Here is a 21,481-nt window from a genome sequence, read left to right as displayed (position 1 = left end):
CTGCACTGTTCTATATCAGTATCCGGAATCTACCTGAAGAATAAGTATCTACAAAATATCATAAGAGGTTAGGGGCACAAATTTACTGCATCTTTCCTGATAGAATTATCAGTCAAATACTGTACATTTAAATATTTCTGCTTTTATTACATATCAAAAGAGATATTTTAATCTACATATAAAATCTAGTCATTCACAATTGTTATTACATGGATTTGATGACATGAGTGGTTCTGCTAAACCAATTTTTAGTGCTATTAATCTTTCTTTTCATTGAACAAACTATTGAAAGTTGCAATCCATTGTTCTTCTGTCCACTATTGGATTTACAACTGATATTATTTGGGACAGTTTTCCAGTGTCTAGCTGCCTATATTGAGAAGGTGCGTCTCATCAAGTAGCTAGAGGGAAAGGGGTCATTGCAGATAGCACTTGAGATGTGGATGTTAGTACACAGATTTCATCCACACTGTGCCTTGTGTGTGGCCACATAGCATCACAGAAGAGAAGGACCCAACCATATCACTTCTTTAACCTGCTCTGTTAAGGACACCTCAAATATATAGAAGCACCTAATTAAAAGGAATGCTCCTTCGAGTAAAATGTGAGGTTATGTGGGTAGAAACTCTACTGCAAGTTTATACTTTTCTTATTGTGTGAGCAAGCTATCATTTAGAATCTGGTTATGCCTTATTGGGTGCCTGTTTTTTTAAAGACTTTTTGTGTATTTTGCTGTGTACGTTTGTATACCTCACAGTGGGGTCAACAATGGCCAGTGTTCTCAGTAGAACTGTTGTTTTGGTTGTATTTTTTTGTCTCTACTACCTAAGTTCATTAGGTCATGTGATGTTCCTGGCAAATCCATTGCTTTGAGTAGCAATGCACCTGTTTGCAAGTTATATGTTGCTAGTTTGGTCTGGGGTGCCTCAAATGAACATACCGGCTTCTCCAAAACTGGATCTTTCATAGATTCACATCCTTGAATTTTCCCTCTCATTCGAGCGGGTAGTTCCTCAGTAACATCTCACTAGCTGTTCTATGTTAATGTAATCCTAAACCTCAAAGACTGTTTATTAGTGTTGTCACATCAATTGAAAATAACCAAACTTCAACCACTCTGACTATCAGCCTTATAACCATACCCTGAGAGTCCACCATTCTTCAGATTTCTGTTGCATGTTATGTGTGAAGGGAGTCATCTGAGCTTGGCTCATTTCCTTACAGATAAGTGACTTTTCTTTCAACTTCAGCTGTTACTATTCCATGAAGTCAACCTCACAATTTAATGGGATTACCATCTAAACCAGACAATGTCTGACATTTCCTAAAATGTCTTTTGAGACCTTGTGGGACTTGTGGCAAGAAAAGATTACACACTGAAGACACTAATAAGGAGTCTATTGCCGGTACACTAACTACAAAGCCCTAGCTTAGCGAATGGACCTGTTCGTGCCAAGATCTTGCTGTCCAGCCCTCCCGTCAACTCAATGCTCCAGTGAACTAGACTCTTTATGTCACAGTGACCGCCAGCGACACCCGGCAACACGAAATCTGCATCTTTGCATTGAAGATTCTCTGTGAACCAATGCTGTCAACCACTGTACTAAGGACTCACAAGTAAATTAAATGTCAGTTGGGTGCCAATATTACTATGTTTAAAGGATGGAGCACACACACTTTAGCTCTGATCAGCAATGGTAAAGTGCACAAATACCTAAAGCCAACACAATCTAGATCAGCAAAAATGGAGGATTAAGGCAAAAGGTTTAGGGGAAGACCACCATAAGGCTGAGAGGTCTAACACCTGTTGTTAAGGATCATTATTATTTTTTAAAGAGACTTTACATTATTTCCTCCAGTGAGGACACCACCTTAGGAACTCATTTTGTTACTGTTGAAATTAATGTGTCCAAGCTTTGATCCTATTCAGAAGGTGTCATTGCAGCATCTATCTTAAATGAGCGCCTTTTTAGTGACTATTTCGTCAGCTCATAGGATTAGTGAGATTTCAGCAGTTGAACAATATAGGGACTTCAAAGCACATAGAGTAGTTCTGGCAACCCATCCTTCATTCCTCCCCAAAGAAGTTTTGGAATTTCACATTAACCATTACTTTTCCAGCTTTCTTTAGTAATCTTTGCTCCCTCACCTGCATGGTGTTCCTCACATTCTGTGACAGACGAACAGAGTTCTTATTTTCTATGTAGACAAGCGAAAGACTTTGCATAAAGTTAAAACACTCTTTATCTACTATTGTCATGTTCTCCTAGGACTAGCCACTTTAAAATAATCTATCTCTCATTGGGTTGTCTTTTGCATTTCACTGTGCTATCACTTGGCTATTTAACCCTTGCCAGAGAAACCCAAAACACATTCCAGAAAAGTGAAAGCAGCCACCACAGCTGGGCTGAGAACCATTCTTCTTTCAGACATACATAAGGCGCCCATTTGCAGCAAAGAATTCATCAAAGGTTTGACTTCAATTAAGATTTCTATGATCTTTTTTTCTTAGATCTGACCTTTTTCAGGATTCATGAAAATTTTGGGGTTCCTGAACTGTTCCAATGGAAGTTTGAGCGGTTGCAACGTTCAAACTTGCTGGCTTGGTTGACCCTCCATTCTCCGGTCATAGTAACAGTTACAATTTCTATAATTAAAAATAATCCTATTCTCAAACCACACTGTGTTATGGGCAATAAATCTTTAACTAATTGTGAACTCATGTGTTGGAAATTTTCAGAGGATTTATTGCTCTGCATCAAATCCATTCAATGTTTATTTGAATCAATAGTTCTGTACATCTTTGAATTTCATTGTTGCGTCATAACTGTTTCTTCTGAATGTAACAATTTCCTATTCCCAATGCATTTCAGAAAATTCCTCCTTCAGCAGGGTACATTTCATATCTAATCTGTTATGTTGAACATAAATCCTGTTAAACAGAGGAAACTAAAAACACTGACAGATGAGTGATCAAAAACTTCAGTGTGTTAACTGTGATCAGTGACTCGTTTATTGCAGAAGAATGTTAGACCTGTGTGTCATTTTCAAAAGTGGGTAGAGTGAAAATATAGAAGGCCTATGTTGATTCTTGGGAACTTTCGTTCACTTGCGCATGCTGTATTTTAAGTTTCCTTTATTCTTTTTATCCTTTGCTAATGTGCTCGACCACTGGTATGTAATACAGAAATGTTGTTTTCTGGTAGCTCCCGGGTGTGGGGTACACGTAGCATTTGAGGATTAGCCCCACTTTTGATGATGACACACAGGCCTAAATTTGTTTTCTCTTCACGCTGTGAGGTCTGTCTTGCCCCTGTTGGGGCTGGGGGGGTGTTTTTTAATACCTCAGGCTGGCGTGGTTATATATGTTCTGGAGTGCGCTCTCAGACACCACTGGAATAATGTAGACAGCCAATTGCGATATCGGAGCATTCCTTCCTTCTGCAGTGCTTACTGAACCTGTCAAGGGTTATCTATTCAGGGCTTCTTGACCTCACCTGATGGTGCATATGGATGCTTCCTTGTTAGGCTGGGGATTTCAACTCCGATCTAGCCAATGCAAAAAGGCCTAGCCAGCAGTCACAACTCCCTAAAAATTTGTTGGAGTTGTGTGTTCAAGGCTTTATATCAGTGAAGCTCAATAACTACAAGTCTACAATGTTCTGCATCAACAAGGCACAAGCTGCGGGTTTCACTTTGCGGAGTGTCGCAGAAACTGTGGCTGTAGCCTGTGGTCTACGACAAAGGCATTGGTTTGTCAGCAGTTCATCTTGTGCGTCATCTCAAAATGTAGGAGGGTTTTCTCAGAAGACACGATCAATGAATCGCAAGTGGGCAATACAGTCTGCAGTGGCGTACATTTTTTGCCTTTGGTTTCTTTTTGGTTAGATCAGTTTGCCACTTACTATGGTACAGCAAATGTCGAACACTTTGCTTAATAGATTTTCCAGAAAGGAAGTATTCGTTGATAGATGTGTATCGTTCGTTACTTTGTCATTTCAGAATTCTTTATGCATTTCCTCCAATCCTGTTGGTACGAAAGGGTATTATGAAAATACAACAACACGGAGCAAATTAAAATTGATAGCGCTTGGTTGGGGAAGATCTGTTAAAGTTCAGGCGCACAGGGCTTTGGCCCCTTCAGTTGCTCTCTTCTCAGCAGATTGGGCACATTCTTCATTCTAATGTAGAGCTATTGAATTTTCAGGCTGTATTCATCTGGGTATTTTGCTCTTTCTTTAGGCCATTTTAGTACCCCTTGTGTCATCAATTCTTTAAAAAAAGAATGTGAATACCCATAGAGAGTGAGAATGAAACCTAGTAGGTTTCGCCTCCTTCACTCATTGACTTTTGTCTGGGTTTAATGTTTTGGCACTCCTTTGATGAGTTGTCCATTGCTCCCATTATTTGCTGCAAAAACATTTTGCAAAGTTCTGTGAGTGTGTGAACTGTTACAGCAACCACTGTCACCACCACCACCACTCCCTTTACCACCTTAAGAGCATTTGTTCATGCCAGTGTTGCATGCTTAACTACATGAAAGCCAGACCGACTGGTCCTGCCAATGATTGTTTAAATTTGTTGTAAATTAATTATGTAAATATTTTTAAACTAAGCAATAAATGTAAAAATTAAGCAAGTAAAAAATCAATCCTCTAATTAAAGTCTATTCTAATAGCTGAGCATAGAAAGAGAATTTAAAACATTGTGTAAAACATTTGCTTTTTTTCATCTACTTCATTACAAAATGCAAAAACATTATATTCCTCAAGAAGCATGAAAACAAATGTCAGTGAAATTGTCAATATCATAAACATACATAAATGGCAAATTTAATAAGTGCTGTCACCAGTGCAAGTTGGATTGACGGGCCACTCTACCATGCTTGGTCTGTTCCAAGATAGTGTAGGCTGAGAGTTTTAGGGCCAGATGTATCAAGCTAAATTGCGATCGCAAAAACTGAAATTCGCTGAATTTCAGCGTTTGCAATCGCAATTTAGCTTTGTGCAATGTAGGTAGGCAAAAACCTACTTGCAAAATAAGGAATCGCAAAAATTGTAATTCACTATTTTGCGCAAGCATTTAGAGAATCGCAATTTGCCCCTCATTAATAGTTGACCAGGCTTTGCAGCAGAGACACCAGGAGGCCCAATTAAATTGATCGGCTACCACCTTCTCTGTTAAGTCCAACCATTATGGGTTTTTAAGCCGAAATAGGGAATATCTGCCTGCACCCAGATTTACTGGGTGTTTTATCATGCAGTATTTCACCATTTCAGTGGAAAATGCATATATTTTCCGTCTGGTCTAAGCAGCTGAAAAGAGTGTGTGGGACTGCTGTGTGACGTCAGGGGAAGCACATGTTGAGGTAGTGGTTGTGCCTGTCCGAGGGGGGCATTTTATGCTCCCCAAGACTGCAGCAGTGAATTGACAGACTGCAGGCATACTGCTGCCCTCAGCCCCTGTCCAGTATCAGTTTTTGAATGCATGGTGTCTCCAGGCATTGAATTATGCATGGATACCTGTAGGAAGTTGTGCACTGGTACCTAACTGACTCATCCCCTGTGTTCGAGATTGTTAGTCTGATATTCGGTGAGTGAATTGATACCTGTAGGCATGTTAGTCTGTCTGCATATGTGCATTCATGTGTGATCTAGGTCTACATGTACATACATTATGCAAAAGCCAAACCTATTGACAGGGCCCCTGGAATTATGCAATTGTGTGAATTTTTTTTGCATAGTTATAGATTTCCTGCATTTGCCACATAATCCATTATCTGCTGTATAATCTTCAGATTTTAACACAAAAAAGTGTGTTTCTAGCTCAAACGGTTCAAAAGTTACTAAAAATGCAACTACACATGTTGCTGTGCAGTTTAAAGTTGGACTGGTCACCCTTCTTTTACCTATTGCTATATTTGGATGTAAAACTGGTACTATTCAGGTGAAACAACTGCCCAGTGTTAATGTATAAAAAATGACAAAATATTGAGGTAATATCACAATATGTGCTGTAACTTGCCCTTTCTTGCTGCATAATCTACTCAACTCTGCTGCATAATGTCTCTCTCCCCTGCTGCATAATTCCATTGGCCCTGTCTATTGGCTATGTCATTGCTTGAATCGCCAACATCAGGTGCTGACAAGCTGTTACAGACTTGGCTGGTTTATACTACCAACCTCTTTCTTTCCTTTCATGGCCAATGGGTGAGTACAGTCCAACAGATCAAGTTCCTGCAGGAACACGGAGATAAACAGAGGGGAGGAGAGCAGAGTGACAGGTAGAGGCTGTGTATAACTGGAAGGACACAGAGGTGAGCGGAGGACAGGAAAAAGAGGAGGCTGAAAGGTCCTAAATACACCTGGGAGGAGACAAGAGAGGCGAGGGAAGAGGCTAACAGAAAGAAGACAGATTTAACTGGGGGGGGGGGGGGAAGAGAGGCGAGAAGATAGAGAAGAGGTAAACAGGAACAAGCTGCATTTAACTGGGGAGAGACAAGAGAGGCAAGGAGAGAGAGAGAAGGGGTAAAGAGGAAGAAGCTACAATTAATTGGGGTGGGGGCAAGAGAGGCGAAGAGAGAGACAGAAAAGGTAAACAGGAAGAAGCTACAATTAACTGGGGGCAAGAGAGGCGGGGAGAAAGAGGAAAGGTAAACAGGAAGAAGACAGATTTAACTGGGGGGGGCTAGAGAGGCGATGGGCGAGAGAAGAGGTAAACAGGAAGAAGCTACAATTAACTTGGGGGAGGGCAGGGTGAAAGTAGAAACTGTACGAAATTGGGAGGAGCTAGAAAAAGCGAGAAGAAGAGAGAAAATCGTGGAAGTGAGTTAAAGAGTAGCGGGGCGGCGAATACTGGAAACAGTGCAAGATGGACGAGAGAGAAAGGCATAGAACTGGCGGAGGCAAGAACATCTACAGGGAGAGGGCGATCACTGGTGTGGACAAGTGAGAAGGAGAGAGATGCAGAGCGGGAGGAGGGAGGAGACTGCGTTGGGATTTTTACTAAATGTAATAAAGGCACTGAAATATAAAACAGGGCGAGAAGAGTGGAAAGGAGAGACAGAAAGTGTGCTTTTGGAGCGGGTCGGAGGTAGCAAGCATGGGTCTGCTCTCAGCACCCTGGTCCCTTCTGCCCTCGGGTACCTTCCTGACGATGTTGGCTCTCTTCTTCACCGTCTTTGCGCTGATCCTTTACTTCATGAAACGCCGGTGGAGTTGGAGCTGCTACCCACTCGGACCCACCTCCCTGCCATTCTTTGGGAATATTTTGCAGGTGGATTTCAATAGTCTCACCAAATACTGTAATCAGGTGAGTCTGGTTTTAGAGAACGCTTTCAGCCAACGCATGTTGTTTGAATGTGTTGTAAAGTGAAGAGCAGGAAGAAAAAACAAATATAGCCAGCTATAGCATAAGTGCGAAACAAGGATCTACCTCTGTCAGTTGTGGTACTTTCTTTTCTTATGCCAGGTTCCTTCTGATGGTTTGACGCGCCTGTGATGAGAACACCTACCCACAATTCACATGTGATATTTCGTCACAAGCATGTTATGACATCATAATGAGTCTGTGCTCCATGAAAGCACAGGTCCAAATGCTGCTTCCCTCAGAAACTGTGAGGGAAGGAAGCAGCAGCTGCCAGAATACAGCACGTGCGCCTTAGGCACAACTCCGCGCAAAAAAATATACCACATGCTAGTGTGGCACGGAGCGCATGTGCCAGTGCCGGAGAATCACAATCTGTCACCTACTTCGAGGGAAGGGAGGAGCTTGTCCTGACGTTTTCCTTGTGGTCTGACCCTGAGAAAATCGATTGCGGGGTGGGCCAAACGTTGCTAAACGGTATTTAAGGTAGGAGCACGGGATGTATAGAGTGGGAAAGGGGCAGAGAGGCGGCTGTAGAGAGCAGTGAAACACAAGAAGGGCACAACAAAGTGGGAACAACTAGAAATGAAACAAGAAGTGTGCACACGGGGCCTGTGCCCCGGCCGGCCAGCCCGACCGGCATCTGTTTACAATTAGCGCGAGACACTGGCGCGATAATTGGAAACAGATGACGCGGTGTGGCAGGCTACGCGTAACCGCAAGCCTTAGGCCGTGGGCGGCTACAATTCCAGGCAAAGGTGGGACATGCCCCGCCTTTGCCCAATTGCGTGCGGTCTTTCTTAGAAAGCAAAAGACACACAATTGGTGGACGGAATGCAGAACAAATCAAAACATTAACCCCCAGTCAAGAGATCTGGGTTAAATCCATCATTCTTTTGCTCACCATGCCACCCCAGTTTAGACCTGGCCATATGCAAATCAGTCTTGACCCTGTGCCTCATGGGAACAGTCCAGCCCGAACTGCCAAGCATCCTAGGACCGGTTTCGGGGTTTCACCCATCTTCAGCCAGGATAGCTTGATTCCAGCGGCACAGTGAGCCCAGGACCCATGTCTGGGCATACCCATCCCACTTAGATCGAAAAGTGTTACAGCAAACAAATGATGGATGGAATGCTGACAATGCAAACATCAGACTCGGAACTCCTTACTAAAGCCTCGCTGAGCAGCACGTGCGCACTGGCTCAGGCGAGACCTAAAAATCGAGCAAAACATAGGGGTGACCAAGCAAGAAGGGGCATTTTCCTACAATTACACAGTAACACTGTTTTATTAACTTGGGTTATTCCTTCTAATGTTTCTAATGTCATTACTTCAGGTAATAGGAGAGCAAAAGACACTCTCATACAGTAGTCTTTCACTGCACCCATAAATGAATTTCCTGGTTGCCCATTTCCCCACATAAAAAAGGTAACATAGTTTAGTAAAGTTTTGTTACCAGTCTTACCATAAAGGCCAAAAACTGTAATTAAGGATAAAAAACACGTGACAGTGGCATCTGATATATCTCGGGCATTTGCTTTCCATAAGGTGCTGAAAACTCATTGGCATGAGGGAGACTGGCTTTGCGGTGCTGTTAGTGACAATGGTTTATTTACAAGTATGTTTGCACGCAAATATCACTTGTACAGATAACAAAAAATAGCAGATGACTGTGGATTACAATGCTTTGATCCTCCATTTCTTGAAAGCACTAAACATGATAGTAATTATAAATTATGTTCATGTTACAACTTCTGTTCATTTTGGTTGAATGTTTGAAAATATAGACATATGTGTCAGCATTTTTTGGGTGTTTTTTCTTGTAGGAGATTCTAAATTACATCAACCGCAAGGAGTTTGAGCCTCTGCTGAAGGTGGACCAACTGAATCTGGAAAGGGAGAAGAACAAGATCTTCTTTCGTTTCAGTGAGTGATGTTTTTATTTGTAGAGCTTTGGGAGCTGAGGAGAAGCTGGAACGGAAACGTCTCTGAAGTATGGACAGGTGGGACGGCTAAGTTAAAGATTGAACGTAAGAGATTCTTCAGGGTGGCAAATTGAGACTGGTGAGAATGATGTAGAGCACAGGACTCCTTACAGAAGAAAGATCAGACTAATGAAATAAAACCAAAATAAAATTATGTGGGTAAGGCAAATTAAAAAAAAAAATGCTCTAGAGGATGGATTGATTTGGTGATGGGAAGACAGTCTAGGAGAATACTGTGAATGGTGGGTTGACTTAAGGGTGGTGAAAAGAAGCAAGAGAGATTGAGTGCCGAAACAAATACAGGCACCAAACAGAGGGATTTCACCCTTAATGTATTGTAGTTAAGAAAACAAAAGATAGAATAAGTGGTCTAGGATAAGGCAAGTTAGTTGACAACCTGGAAGCAAGAGTTGTTAGAGGGAGATGGACTAGAAACACTTAGTGGTTAAAAGGTGAAGCAAATAACTTGGAGAATTAGATGGCTGGGAGTTGCCAGGAGAGAGACTGAGTGGGGAGAATGAAAGGTTGAGCTTAGGGTTAAAAACAGTGGGAATTAGAGTGATTAGATAAAAGTGTAAGAATACAAGGTGCTTGGGATATCACAATTGGGATTACTCAGATGAGTGTGAACACCGGACATTTTCATGTAGAGTAGAGAGAATGGTGCTTCTGAATGGAAGGCGCTCATACAGGTGCAACATCCATTTTTTCTTCTTTCTCCCCCTGCTTTTCCGCCTCAAGTGTCTTGATGCACTCCCCGTAACGGTGTGTCTGCTTTATATCTTTTGTTCTGTCGAATTCTCAGTCTTGTGCACAAACCTTTCCCTAAAATCTCCATTGATGCTTGAAATTTCCTTTGGAATCCAGGATGACGCAGCCACATCGCAATATATTATTATTTTTTGTCCTGTTAAAAATATTTTACATCCAAAATAAATAGTGATCATTGAATTTTATTTGAGGAAGTTTATCAAGGCTAGAGTGAATGGCAGGGATCTTGCGGTTGGGATTTTGGACATCATAATGAATTTTATGTAGTAGCACTGTACGTCGGAAAACTGTGTAAAATTGCTATACCATGTTTCCTGCAGTCTGTAGCATCATTTCAGAGTGATCCTGGTGAGCACCTTAACTTTTAGAGTAAAATTATTTATTAACAGCTATGGGACAGATGTACTAAGCCATTTAGTGTTAGTAAACCCTACGATTTGTTAAATCACAGGGTTTGCGACTGCTAAAGGGCTTTTTACTATGTACTACTCCGATTTTGCGATTTGGTAAATGGCTTCTGAATGACTAAATGGGTTTAGAATAGCATAATGAATCACAATTTGGAAGGGGTATCTAAACATACCCCTTCCAAATTGCGATTCATAATGGAATGTTCCAATGGTGTCCGACCTCAGTTTTGATCTCAAACCATACAAAAGTTACTGGCTCCTAAAAAAGAGCCAGTAAAAAAGAGGTGCTAACTCCTTCCCAAAGGGAAAAGAGGCTCCTTGTGAGCTCTTCATCTTTGTTAGTGCTAAAAAAAAGTGTGTTGGTGAATGAAAAGTGGTCTAGGGCTTCTCTCCCTACAAACATTTAAAAAAATCAAAACTTTTTTTCTATAAACTCAGTCCCGTTTCCTTAAAGAAAAACGAGCTGCATTAAAAAAAAACCCTGAAGAAATACTTAAATGCAATCACAGACATGATGGTCCACATTCTGTGTAGTAGCATCCAAAAGGAGTAAGTCGCAACTTGCAACCTACCTCATTAATATTTATGAGGTCATTCAAATTGCAAACAGTTCTAAATGGTGATTTTGGAAACAACCTAATAGTACATAGGTTGTTTCTGAAAATCTCATTGGATTTGCAAAAAGTCCTTGGTGCGCAATTTGCAACCACTTTTTGCAAATCCTGTCTAAGTACATCTGACCCCATGTTCTGGTCCTGGCCAGTGTATATGGGTGAAGGTGCATGGATTTTATACTGAAACATATCCCCCTCATTTTTAGGTCTGGCCTAGAGCTTGCGTTACTTGATTCAGTAGCCTCATGTTTTCTGAACAATTCATAATAAACATACATACATGTTTCATACTCATTGGAATTTTCAGTTATCTCTCTTCTTCCATTTGTCTGTTTAAGTGGCATTGACATTTTGATTCCATCCAACACAAAATACAGCATGAGGCAATAGGTCAGCCCAGTTCATCCTTTGGCTTTATTACTCTCTCGGTGGCAACATTTTGCTTGATAACGTGCACAACCACCTGAAACATAGTGCATTTCAATGCAAGACTGGTGTGGATGTGGGTTTCTGCTAGACTATTCCTTTAGTTTTAAATTTTAAATATGTTTGCATAATTTGTTTTGCATAGTGCATATGTTACCACCAAAAAAATAATAATGATTGCACACTTTCAAAAACTTATCCTAGTGTCTCTACTTGTTTTCTTTCCTTGACCCTCACACATGGCTACATCTAAACTACTTGTGAGTTTAAAATGATTACATTCACCAAGGAATGGTAGAGTCCAAGACGTTTCTTCTTTTATATAGACTTAATATCAATTGAAGAAGCCATGCCTCACCACATATCAAAAACCAAAGGAAATGATGGACGGAGTGTTGAACATTGCAAGCACTCACCCCCAGTCAACTAATCTGGGCTTAATCCATCACCGTTCTTTAGCCCACTCTGCCACCCCAGTTCAGACATGGCCATATGCAAATCAGTCTGACCCTGTGCCTCATGGGAACAGTCCAGCCCGAACTGCCAAGCCATGTCTTTCCTGGACCGGAAACAAGCTTCCTAGGACCGGTGTCTGGCATTTCAGCCGTCTTCAGCCAGGCTTGCTTGAATCCAGTGGCAAAGTGAGTAAGGGACTCACGTCTGAGCATACGCTGCCAACTTATGGCGAACAAAGCAAAAACCAAAGGAAATGATGAACGGAGTGCTGAACATTGCAAGCACTCACCCCCAGTCAACTTATCTGGGTTTAATCCATCACCGTTCTTTAGCCCACTCTGCCACCCCAGTTCAGACATGGCCATATGCAAATCAGTCTGACCCTGTGCCTCATGGGAACAGTCCAGCCCGAACTGCCAAGCCATGCCTTTCCTGGACCGGAAACATATCAGCCCCTCTAAAGTGAAGTATCTCTTCTTGGACATTGAGTCTTACCAAGGCAAAATCTTACAAACAGATTTTTATGTCTCCCCTTCTGTCAAGTTTTTGAAAAGTACAAAATATCTTTCTCTAGTGCTTTTATAGTACTCAGTGCTTCTTTCTGATTCTCGGTAACTTAAAGTATTCAAGTATGTGGTATCAGTTTAATACTAACATAAGTCATGCTCCAGTAATAAATCTGTTTGCGAGCTCCTTAAAGCATGGTGTATCTTTTTGTCTCTTCAGAATGCCAGAATTATCTTAGATACATTTTCAGCAAGTCTTCAGAATGACTGTGGACGTCTACGTTCAGCACTGAGTGTCAAGACCCTAGGGACACATAAGACTGCATTCTCAATATGTCAAGGTTTGCAGCCTATCCTTCTACTCTTGAGTGACTCAATATTTAGGCCTCAATTCCTACATCCACATTAAAATCGGCATCCTCGTAGTGTGTTCAAAGGATTTACAATCCCTCAGTATTGACGTAGAGCCACATTCCATACAAGACAAAAATAATAGTGGCGTAAAACAGCACTTTCTTGTTGGAATTGAAATTATGGCCATCTTTGCTTTACCCTGCACTGAAGCCAGTACAGGTGGTAAAGAGCCTTGGAATCCTGAACGATCAGGACCTCTCTTTTACCCAACACATATCCGTGCTCACTCATTTCTGCTGACATCAGCTGAATTTACTTTGTTGTATTTTGCCTTTCCTGCCTTTCTCCCACAAAGTTATAGTTTCTAATGCTCTGGTTCATTTTCCCCTTGATTTGTTTCGACCATACTGTTTGTCTGCACTGAAGACAAAAGCCATCTTAAAACTCCATCACATACACATTCAGCCACCAGATCTTTGCTTTATCGGATTAAATACATTTGTATTGTCTCCTCCCATGTTTGCTTGCTTCCAGTAAAGCAATACATTCTTTTCAATACATGTTGCTTCATAGACAGAATCAGTTGTGACAAACTCCCATAATCGTATCTTAAACACTTCTCAATCATATACTGTTTATCTGCTCGGATCATAAGACCATCTAACTTTTTAAATTTAAATATCAAAAATTGGGTTAAAGATTCTTGCCAGCCACTCCAGTTTGTTAAAACCTATAGCTTGTCGTCCAGGGAAAAAAAATTCAGAAAATATTGCAAAACACAGTTTTCCCTAATGATCTTGCTCCTCCTCAGCATACTGGCTTAGTTGAAACATTTGTTAGCACCAAAATACTCCCAGAGATTGAACACGCACTTTAAAAATACTTGTAAATTAAAATGCCTATAAATAATTCACACACTCATCTGCACAGCTACATTTCAAACAGATAAAAGCATAATCGGAGTCTAGCTTCCATGCATGCCCTTCAAGATTTCAATCAAGTTGCCTGATGTCATTTTCAGCAAATTTGAAAAGGTAGCAGAAGAGCAGCTGGGTAATACAGAGGTGCCTTTTGATCTGATTGACATGGATAGTGTTGCCCTGTTGCTTAAGAAGATCAAATAGGAGCAAAAAGAACAACTGTTATGCAGCCTGAAGCTTACCATTGTTTCATCACATGCTGGGCAAGCTACTGGACTTGGAGCTAAACATGCCAATGAAAACCCGCTTCTTAATCTCCTTTACTTGCTGGATTGGCAGATTAGCATTAACCCAGCATTGACTCCTCATGTTCCAGATTTTCTAGTTGTGGGCATTTTAGTTTTTATTTCACCACTTTTCTGTGTCAAACCCAAGACTGAATCACCCATTCAAAACATGCCTTGTCCCCCTTATCAAGGATCATATCCTAAACCAACAGTACCATCCTTGTGACCTTAGAGACCTTTTCCAGCATTGGATCTTTCATAGATTATTATGCTTGAATTATGCCTCGTCATCTGAAAGAAACACGTTAGTTAGATTCCTCACCTTAGAATATCCCCAGGCGTCAGACTGGATCCGGAAGATTTTTCGTCAGCAATACCCCTTGCGCGTCGCTAGGCGTCGTCTGCGGCTCCGCGTCCGTCGTCGGCGTCGTGCGCCGGGATGACGTCGTCGGAGTACTTAGACGCCGCCCTCGCGCGCTGACGTCAGTTCTTCTTTTTTCCGCGCCAGTAAGCGCAGATCCGGGAGAGCTACCCCTTTTAGTCTTTTTTGACTAAATCTTTTTTGATCATTTTTGATCCTTGTCTGTCGACATCTGGTGCCGGTAGGATGCCTGGGTTCAAGGCTTGTGAGGATTGTCATCGACTGATGTCGGTGACCGATCACCACCGCCGGTGCCTCTACTGCTTAGGCCCCGACCACGACGCGGAGTCGTGCAACGACTGTCAGGCCCTGACTTCGAAGGCTAGGCGGGAGCGGTCCCGCAAGCTTCTCGAGCTTCGCCACTCGGCTCCGCGTCGTGCGCGATCCCGGTCCAGGAGGAGGTCCAAGGATCGCTCGCGGAGCCCTAGCCGACGCCATCGCTCGTCCGGCTCCAAGTCGTCGGGTAAGTCCAAACGCTCAAAGAAGTCCAAGAGGCGACATCGCTCTTCGGACTCCCCTCGCCGGTCGCGCGACTCGGCCGAGGGTCAGGGTGGTTCCACCCCCGCGGCTCCGGTGGAGCCGCAGGTGCCGCGTCCGCCCCCATACCTTCCGGTCCCTGGGGCTGACGCGGCGCCGGCGGAGATCAGTGCCTTCCTCTCGGCCATGAGGAGCCTGGCCCCGCCGTCGACGCCCGCTGGCGCGCCTTCGGGCCCCGCGGACTCGACTGGGCGACCTCGCGTGCCGGCGGCTCCGGCCCCGGCGCCGTCGACGACTCCGGTCTCGACGCCGCAGGTCCCCACGGGGCCCTTGCCTGGGCCCCAGTCGACGCCGGTTGACCTAGTCACTCCTCCACCGGCGCCGACGCCTGAACCACCGACGCCGTCACCGGCGCCGCCGACGCCTGTGACGCCGACACCCCGGTTTAGCCCTCATCCGGACCCGACGCCGGCACGGCGTCCGCCGACGCCGCATCCGACGCCGCTTGAGTCCTACCATCTCTACAGTCCGGTTCCGATCATTCCTCCTGTTTATCAGGAATCGGAAGAAGGGGGCGACTGGGAGGGGTTCGAGGACCCTCTGGCTGTTCAGTCACAGCTTTCTCAGGACTGGGCAGATGAACTGGGGGAGGCCAGTGGGCTGGACACCTCGCCAGACACTGGATTCACTTCTCCTCCGACCGTGGCTTCGGAGGAGGGTGCAGCATTTTCTGTGGTGCTGCGCAAGGCGGCCGAGGCCCTTGGGCTCGAGTTGCCTGCCGTGGCTGTGAGGACTAACATCCTCACTGAGGTGCTTCAAACCTCAGCAAGCTCCACTGAGCCTCTGCTGCCGTTCAACGAGGCCCTCACTGACGTTCTGCAGGGCACCTGGTCCAAGCCCTCCACAGTTCCTCCTGTGGATAGGAACGTTGCCAGGCGCCACCGCCCTGCTCCGGGCGACCCCAGTTTCCTGTCCCAACACCCCACCCCCGAGAGTCTGGTTATCCAGGCCTCTACTTCCCAATCCTCCTTCCCGACCGCTCCGCCGGATCGGGATTCCAAGAGACTCGAGCAGTTCGGCAAGAAACTGTTTTCGTCCCTTAGTTTGGGCCTGCGGTCCTTAAATACCGCCTGTCTCTTGGACCGTTATTCCCATTCCCTGTGGGATACGGTGGAGGACGTGCTGCCCCTGTGTCCGGAGGAGGTCCGGACGCGTCTTACCCAGGCTTTGGCCGATGGGAGGGATGCAGCACGGCACGCCATACGATGTGGGCTTGACACCACGGACTCGCTGGGTCGGGCGATTTCAACCACGGTGGCGCTCCGCCGCCACGCCTGGATGCGGTCCACGTCATTTTCCGGGGATGTCCAGACAACCCTCATGGACATGCCCTTTGATGGCACTCGCCTGTTTGGTGAGAAGGCGGACAGTGCGCTGAACCGCTTTAAGGACTCCCGGGCTACGGCCAAGTCCTTGGGCCTCGCGGCTCCGCGGGCGCACACCTCCGCTTTTCGCCCCTTTCGTGGCCAAGGAAGAGGCGCCTCCTCACGTCCGCAAAGCCACCAGCCGCAGAACCAACCTGCGCGCGGTCGCGGACGTGGCTTCCGCCGTGGCGGAAATGGAGGCCGACGTGGTCAGCCCACATCCACCCCGGCAGCATCCGCCTCAAAGCCTTCCTAGTCCGAGCTTTCAGGCCCATACCACGCCAGTGGGCGGCAGAGTTCGCCATCACCTGCTCCACTGGCGGTCCATAACATCGGACAGGTGGGTGCTGCAAATCGTCCGAAGGGGCTACTCCCTCCCCTTCGAGACGACCCCTCCAGCCATGCCACCGCAGCACCACCGTATCTCGGGGGATCATTTGGATCTTCTCCGCGAGGAAGTTTCGGCTCTCTTGGCCAAGGGGGCCGTCGAGCGCGTTCCGAGTCCAGAAGTAGGTCGTGGTTGTTATTCCCACTACTTTCTGGTTCCCAAGAAGGGCAAGGGGGGCCTACGCCCTATCTTGGACCTCCGGAACGTCAATGCCTTCCTCCGAAAGGAAAGGTTCAAGATGCTCACGTTGGCTCAGGTTTTAGCTGCCCTAGACCCTGGAGACTGGATGGTAGCGTTGGACTTGCAGGACGCTTATTTCCACATCCCCGTCCTGCCGGCCCACCGGCGTTACCTGCGGTTCACGGTGGGCCAAGAGCACTTTCAGTTTACCGTGCTCCCCTTCGGCCTCACCAGTGCCCCTCGGGTGTTCACGAAAGTGATGGCGGTGGTCGCAGCTCATCTGCGCAGATCAGGGGTTCCAGTCTTCCCCTATCTCGACGACTGGTTGTTGAAGGCGGGCTCGCCACAGGCAGTCGTCTCCCACCTCCAGACTACGGCGGATCTCCTGCATTTGCTGGGGTTTTCCATCAACGTGCCGAAGTCACACCTGAGTCCCTCTCAGAAGCTCCTCTTCATCGGAGCGGTTCTCGATTCGGCGCAGTTCCGGGTCCATCCACCGGAACAGCGGGTCCGGGATATACGGGCCCTGATTCCCATCTTTCGGCCTCTATCCCGGGTTTCGGTCAGGCTAGTGTTGCGGCTTCTGGGGCTGATGGCCTCCTGCATCCTACTAGTGCATCACGCCAGGCGGCGCATGCGGGCTCTGCAGTGGGACCTGAAGTTTCAGTGGGCCCAGCATCACGGCAACCTGTCCGACCATGTCTTGATCTCGGAGGGCACTGCACAACAGTTGCAGTGGTGGCTCACGGACCGCGAGTGGGTCAAGGGCAAGAGCCTCTCCCTTCCCCAACCAGAGCATGTCGTAGTGACGGATGCGTCCCTCCTGGGATGGGGTGGCCATATGGGAGAGGCGGAGATCAGAGGCCTCTGGTCTCCGGCGGAGTCTCGTCTCCACATCAACCTGTTGGAGTTGAGAGCGATCCGGCTTGCACTGAAAGCCTTCCTTCCCTCTGTCAGGGGAAGTGTCGTGCAGGTGTTCACGGACAACACCACCGCCATGTGGTATTGCAACAAACAGGGCGGGGTGGGGTCGTGGACCCTTTGTCAGGAGGCTCTGCGCCTCTGGACATGGCTGGAACACCAGGGCGTCACCCTGGTGGTTCAACATCTGGCGGGCTCTCTGAACGCCAGAGCGGACGAACTCAGCCGCCGGTGCATGATGGATCACGAATGGCGTCTGAACTCCGAAGTGGCGCAAGGCCTCTTTCAGCAGTGGGGAGAGCCTTGGTTAGATCTATTCGCCACCGAAGAGAACGCGCAATGTCAGCAGTTCTGCGCGTTGGAATTTCCAAGGCGGCACACGCTCGGCGACGCTTTTCGTCACGAGTGGAGTTGCGGTCTGTTGTACGCCTTTCCGCCTATACTACTTCTGCCCAGAGTGCTGAAGAAGATCAGGCACGACCGGGCCCAAGTCATCCTGGTGGCTCCGGATTGGGCACGAAGATACTGGTATCCCGAGCTACTCAGTCTGTTGACCGATCCCCCGATACGTCTGCCCCTTCGGGAGGATCTTCTGTCGCAGCAGCAGGGGACGGTCCTCCACCCGAACCTGTCCAGCCTCCACCTCCATGCGTGGAGATTGAGCGGCATACGCCTGCCGGTGGAACAAATTTGTGGCATGGTGCACAGCAAAGGCTGTGGATCCCCTTTCCGCCCCTCTTTCTGAGGTTCTCCTCTTCCTTCTTTCTCTGGCCCGGCAGGGCTCTGCCCTGGGCACCCTGAAAGGTTATCTTGCTGCCATCTCCGCCTTCTTGCGGCTTCCTGATCAGCCTTCTCTTTTCAAGTCCCCTGTGGTTACACGCTTTCTCAAAGGCATTACACACACGTTCCCTCCTGTCCCTTTTGTGATGCCTCAGTGGGACTTGAATCTGGTTTTGACATTCCTGATGTGCGCTCCCTTCGAGCCTCTTCACAATTGCCCTCTTCGTCTTCTAACTCTAAAGACTGCTTTTCTGGTAGCCATCACCTCGGCTAGACGGGTGAGTGAGCTCCAGGCTTTATCTTCAAAACCTCCTTTTCTGTCTGTTCATCCGGACAAGGTTGTCCTTCGGCCTCGTCCCTCCTTTCTTCCTAAAGTGGTGACTCCATTTCACCTTGGGCAGTCTGTCACCTTGCCCACCTTCTTTCCGCCTCCGCATCCTTCCAAAGAGGAAGAGAGGCTCCACCGTCTGGACCCAAAACGTGCGCTCTCCTTTTATCTGGACCGCACAAAACAGTTCCGGGTGGACGACCAGCTTTTTGTTGGGTACGTGGGCGCTAAGAAGGGGAAAGCTGTGCACAAACGAACCATCTCTCGGTGGGTCGTTTTGTGTATAAAAATCTGCTATTCCTTGGCTAAAAAGGACCCTCCTGTTGGGCTGCGCGCCCATTCTACTCGGGCCACGGCGGCTACTACTGCCTTGGGACGGGGAGTCCCTTTGCAGGACATCTGTCAGGCGGCGACGTGGGCTTCGCTACACACGTTTGCCAGGCATTATTGCCTTGACAGCCAAGTCCGGAGGGATGGCTTCTTTGGCCGTTCTGTCCTCCAGGACTTTCTGGTGTGATCTTGGTTCGCAGACCCACCACCGGGGATGGTATTGCTTGGGTATCTATTCTAAGGTGAGGAATCTAACTAACGTGTTTCTTTCAGATGAACAAGTTACTTACCTTCGGTAACGATGTATCTGTAAGAAACATTAGTTAGTTAGATTCCTCACCGACCCTCCCATCCTCCCCGTTCTGCGAACTGACATCTAGGGTTAAGGTTATCCTTTTCAGGCCCCTAGATTTTATTTTTGGCACCAGTGTCGGTCTTTGCATGGCTCTGCGTTCCTGGCGCGGAAGGCTATGTACAAGAACTGACGTCAGCGCGCGAGGGCATTTAATCCCCTCCTGAGGCGGAAGCCGGGAGGTTGCTGCTTTATTTGTTTGATTATAATTTCGTTTTGCACCTTTTAAAACCTCGCCGTATTTTTAGCTTTTAACTCCACTGCACTTGGCTTGAAAAACGAAGCCTAGCTGCACTGTTTAGTAATTGTGACTGATTTACTCTGTTTGATGTAAAAGTGGCAGAAATTTTCCCCCTGCCCCCCGCTTGTTTAACTTAGCACTCATCCTGATACTCGGATCACCCTCAGCCGATTTGGATGCTGAGATAGCCGAGCCTCGGCCAGGTAGAATCGACTTTGGCGGCCATCTTGGTTTGGGGCAGCGTTTCCACGCTCTCTATTGGCCACTATAAAAACGGAAGGCAATGCCTCCGCGCAGCGGACGCGTTCAGCGGACGCGCCGAACCTGCGCCGGAGTCGTGCCTGAGTCCTGCCCGTCTGCGCCCGTCCGCGCTGAGGACGGGCTGGACGGCTGGACCACTGGCCATTACAAGGCAGGCGCCCCTGTCCTGAAATACTCTTTAAGGGAAATGCTGCGGCTTAAGCCCGCCCCTGCCCCTTGCTCACATCGCTACAGACCTGAGGATTATTTGACATGTCCTAGCTGTGCGTGCTTTCCGATTGATGCAGATGAGCCTCTGCTTTCTCTTTCCTCTGCTCCTCCGGAGTCTTGCTCTTTATCAACATCTAAAAATCCCAGCGAGTCCTGTCTTCTTCTCAATGCTCGCTCGCTCATTAAAAATAACATTGTATTCAAGGAACTGGTCTTAGATAAAACACCTTCTTGGGTTTTTATTACGGAGACCTGGGCCAAAGACTCCTCGGGTCCTGATCTGGTTGAAGCGGTCCCTGAGGGTTATTGCCTAACTCGATTTGACAGATTAGGCCGTGTTGGCGGTGGTCTGGCTATTTTATATCAGGACAAATTTCACTGCCACACTATACCCCTTTCTGACCCCAAGGACACATTCCAGGTCCTATATTTTTCCCTCTCCGATTCTGCTAATCCAGCATTTAATGGAATCTTGGTCTACCGCCCCCCTGGCCCAAGAGCAGGATTTGGGCTGAAATTGATGCAGGTTCTGGAACCCTATTTTGGCCGACAAAATCTGACCATTCTAGGTGATTTCAATTTCCATCTTGAGCTATTGGAGGCTCACGACACTATTTCCCTGGTAGAAATAATGTCAGCCTGCGGACTCACCCAGCTGGTGAACGGTCCCACCCACCGAGCGGGGCACACGCTCGATGGCATCTTTTCTAACGACCCTAGGCTGACAGCTGCCAGCCCCTTCCATCTCTCCTGGTCGGACCATCTGGCCGTTCCCTTTAATATGATGTATCCCTCACGGGGCTATATTAGAAGGGCCTCGAGCACCATGGAAGTGCGAAGGAACCTCAAAAAGATCAGGGAAGATTCCCTCCATCCATGGACAACCAGTCTGTCCATTCCTCAGGAGGCAGATACCTCCACTGCGGTCTCTATATTTGAAAATACCATTGCTGAGGCCTTAGAGGAACTTGCTCCTGCAAGGTCTTGCTATTCTGCTAGGAAAAGACCTTCAGCTCCCTGGTTCTCCGAACAGCTCCGGCTTCGGAGACAGGAAGTAAGAAGGCAGGAACGCT

General features: G+C 46.7%; 1 protein-coding gene across 3 annotated transcripts in view; it reads left to right on the top strand.

Annotated features, from left to right (window-relative positions):
* The window catches only part of INPPL1 (inositol polyphosphate phosphatase like 1), a 1,340,026-nt gene that overhangs the window by 904,015 nt on the left and 414,530 nt on the right, over positions 1-21,481 (top strand). For all 3 annotated transcript variants that reach the window (XM_085623407.1, XM_085623409.1, XM_085623408.1), the window contains one exon: positions 9,193-9,292. In XM_085623407.1, the coding sequence (XP_085479533.1) occupies positions 9,193-9,292 (100 nt within the window). The remainder of the gene's footprint in view (positions 1-9,192; positions 9,293-21,481) is intronic.

The sequence above is a fragment of the Triturus cristatus genome, chromosome 8 (assembly GCF_964204655.1).
Source record: "Triturus cristatus chromosome 8, aTriCri1.1, whole genome shotgun sequence".
NCBI lineage: Eukaryota > Metazoa > Chordata > Amphibia > Caudata > Salamandridae > Triturus > Triturus cristatus.
This window is presented reverse-complemented; position numbering and strand designations above follow the sequence as displayed.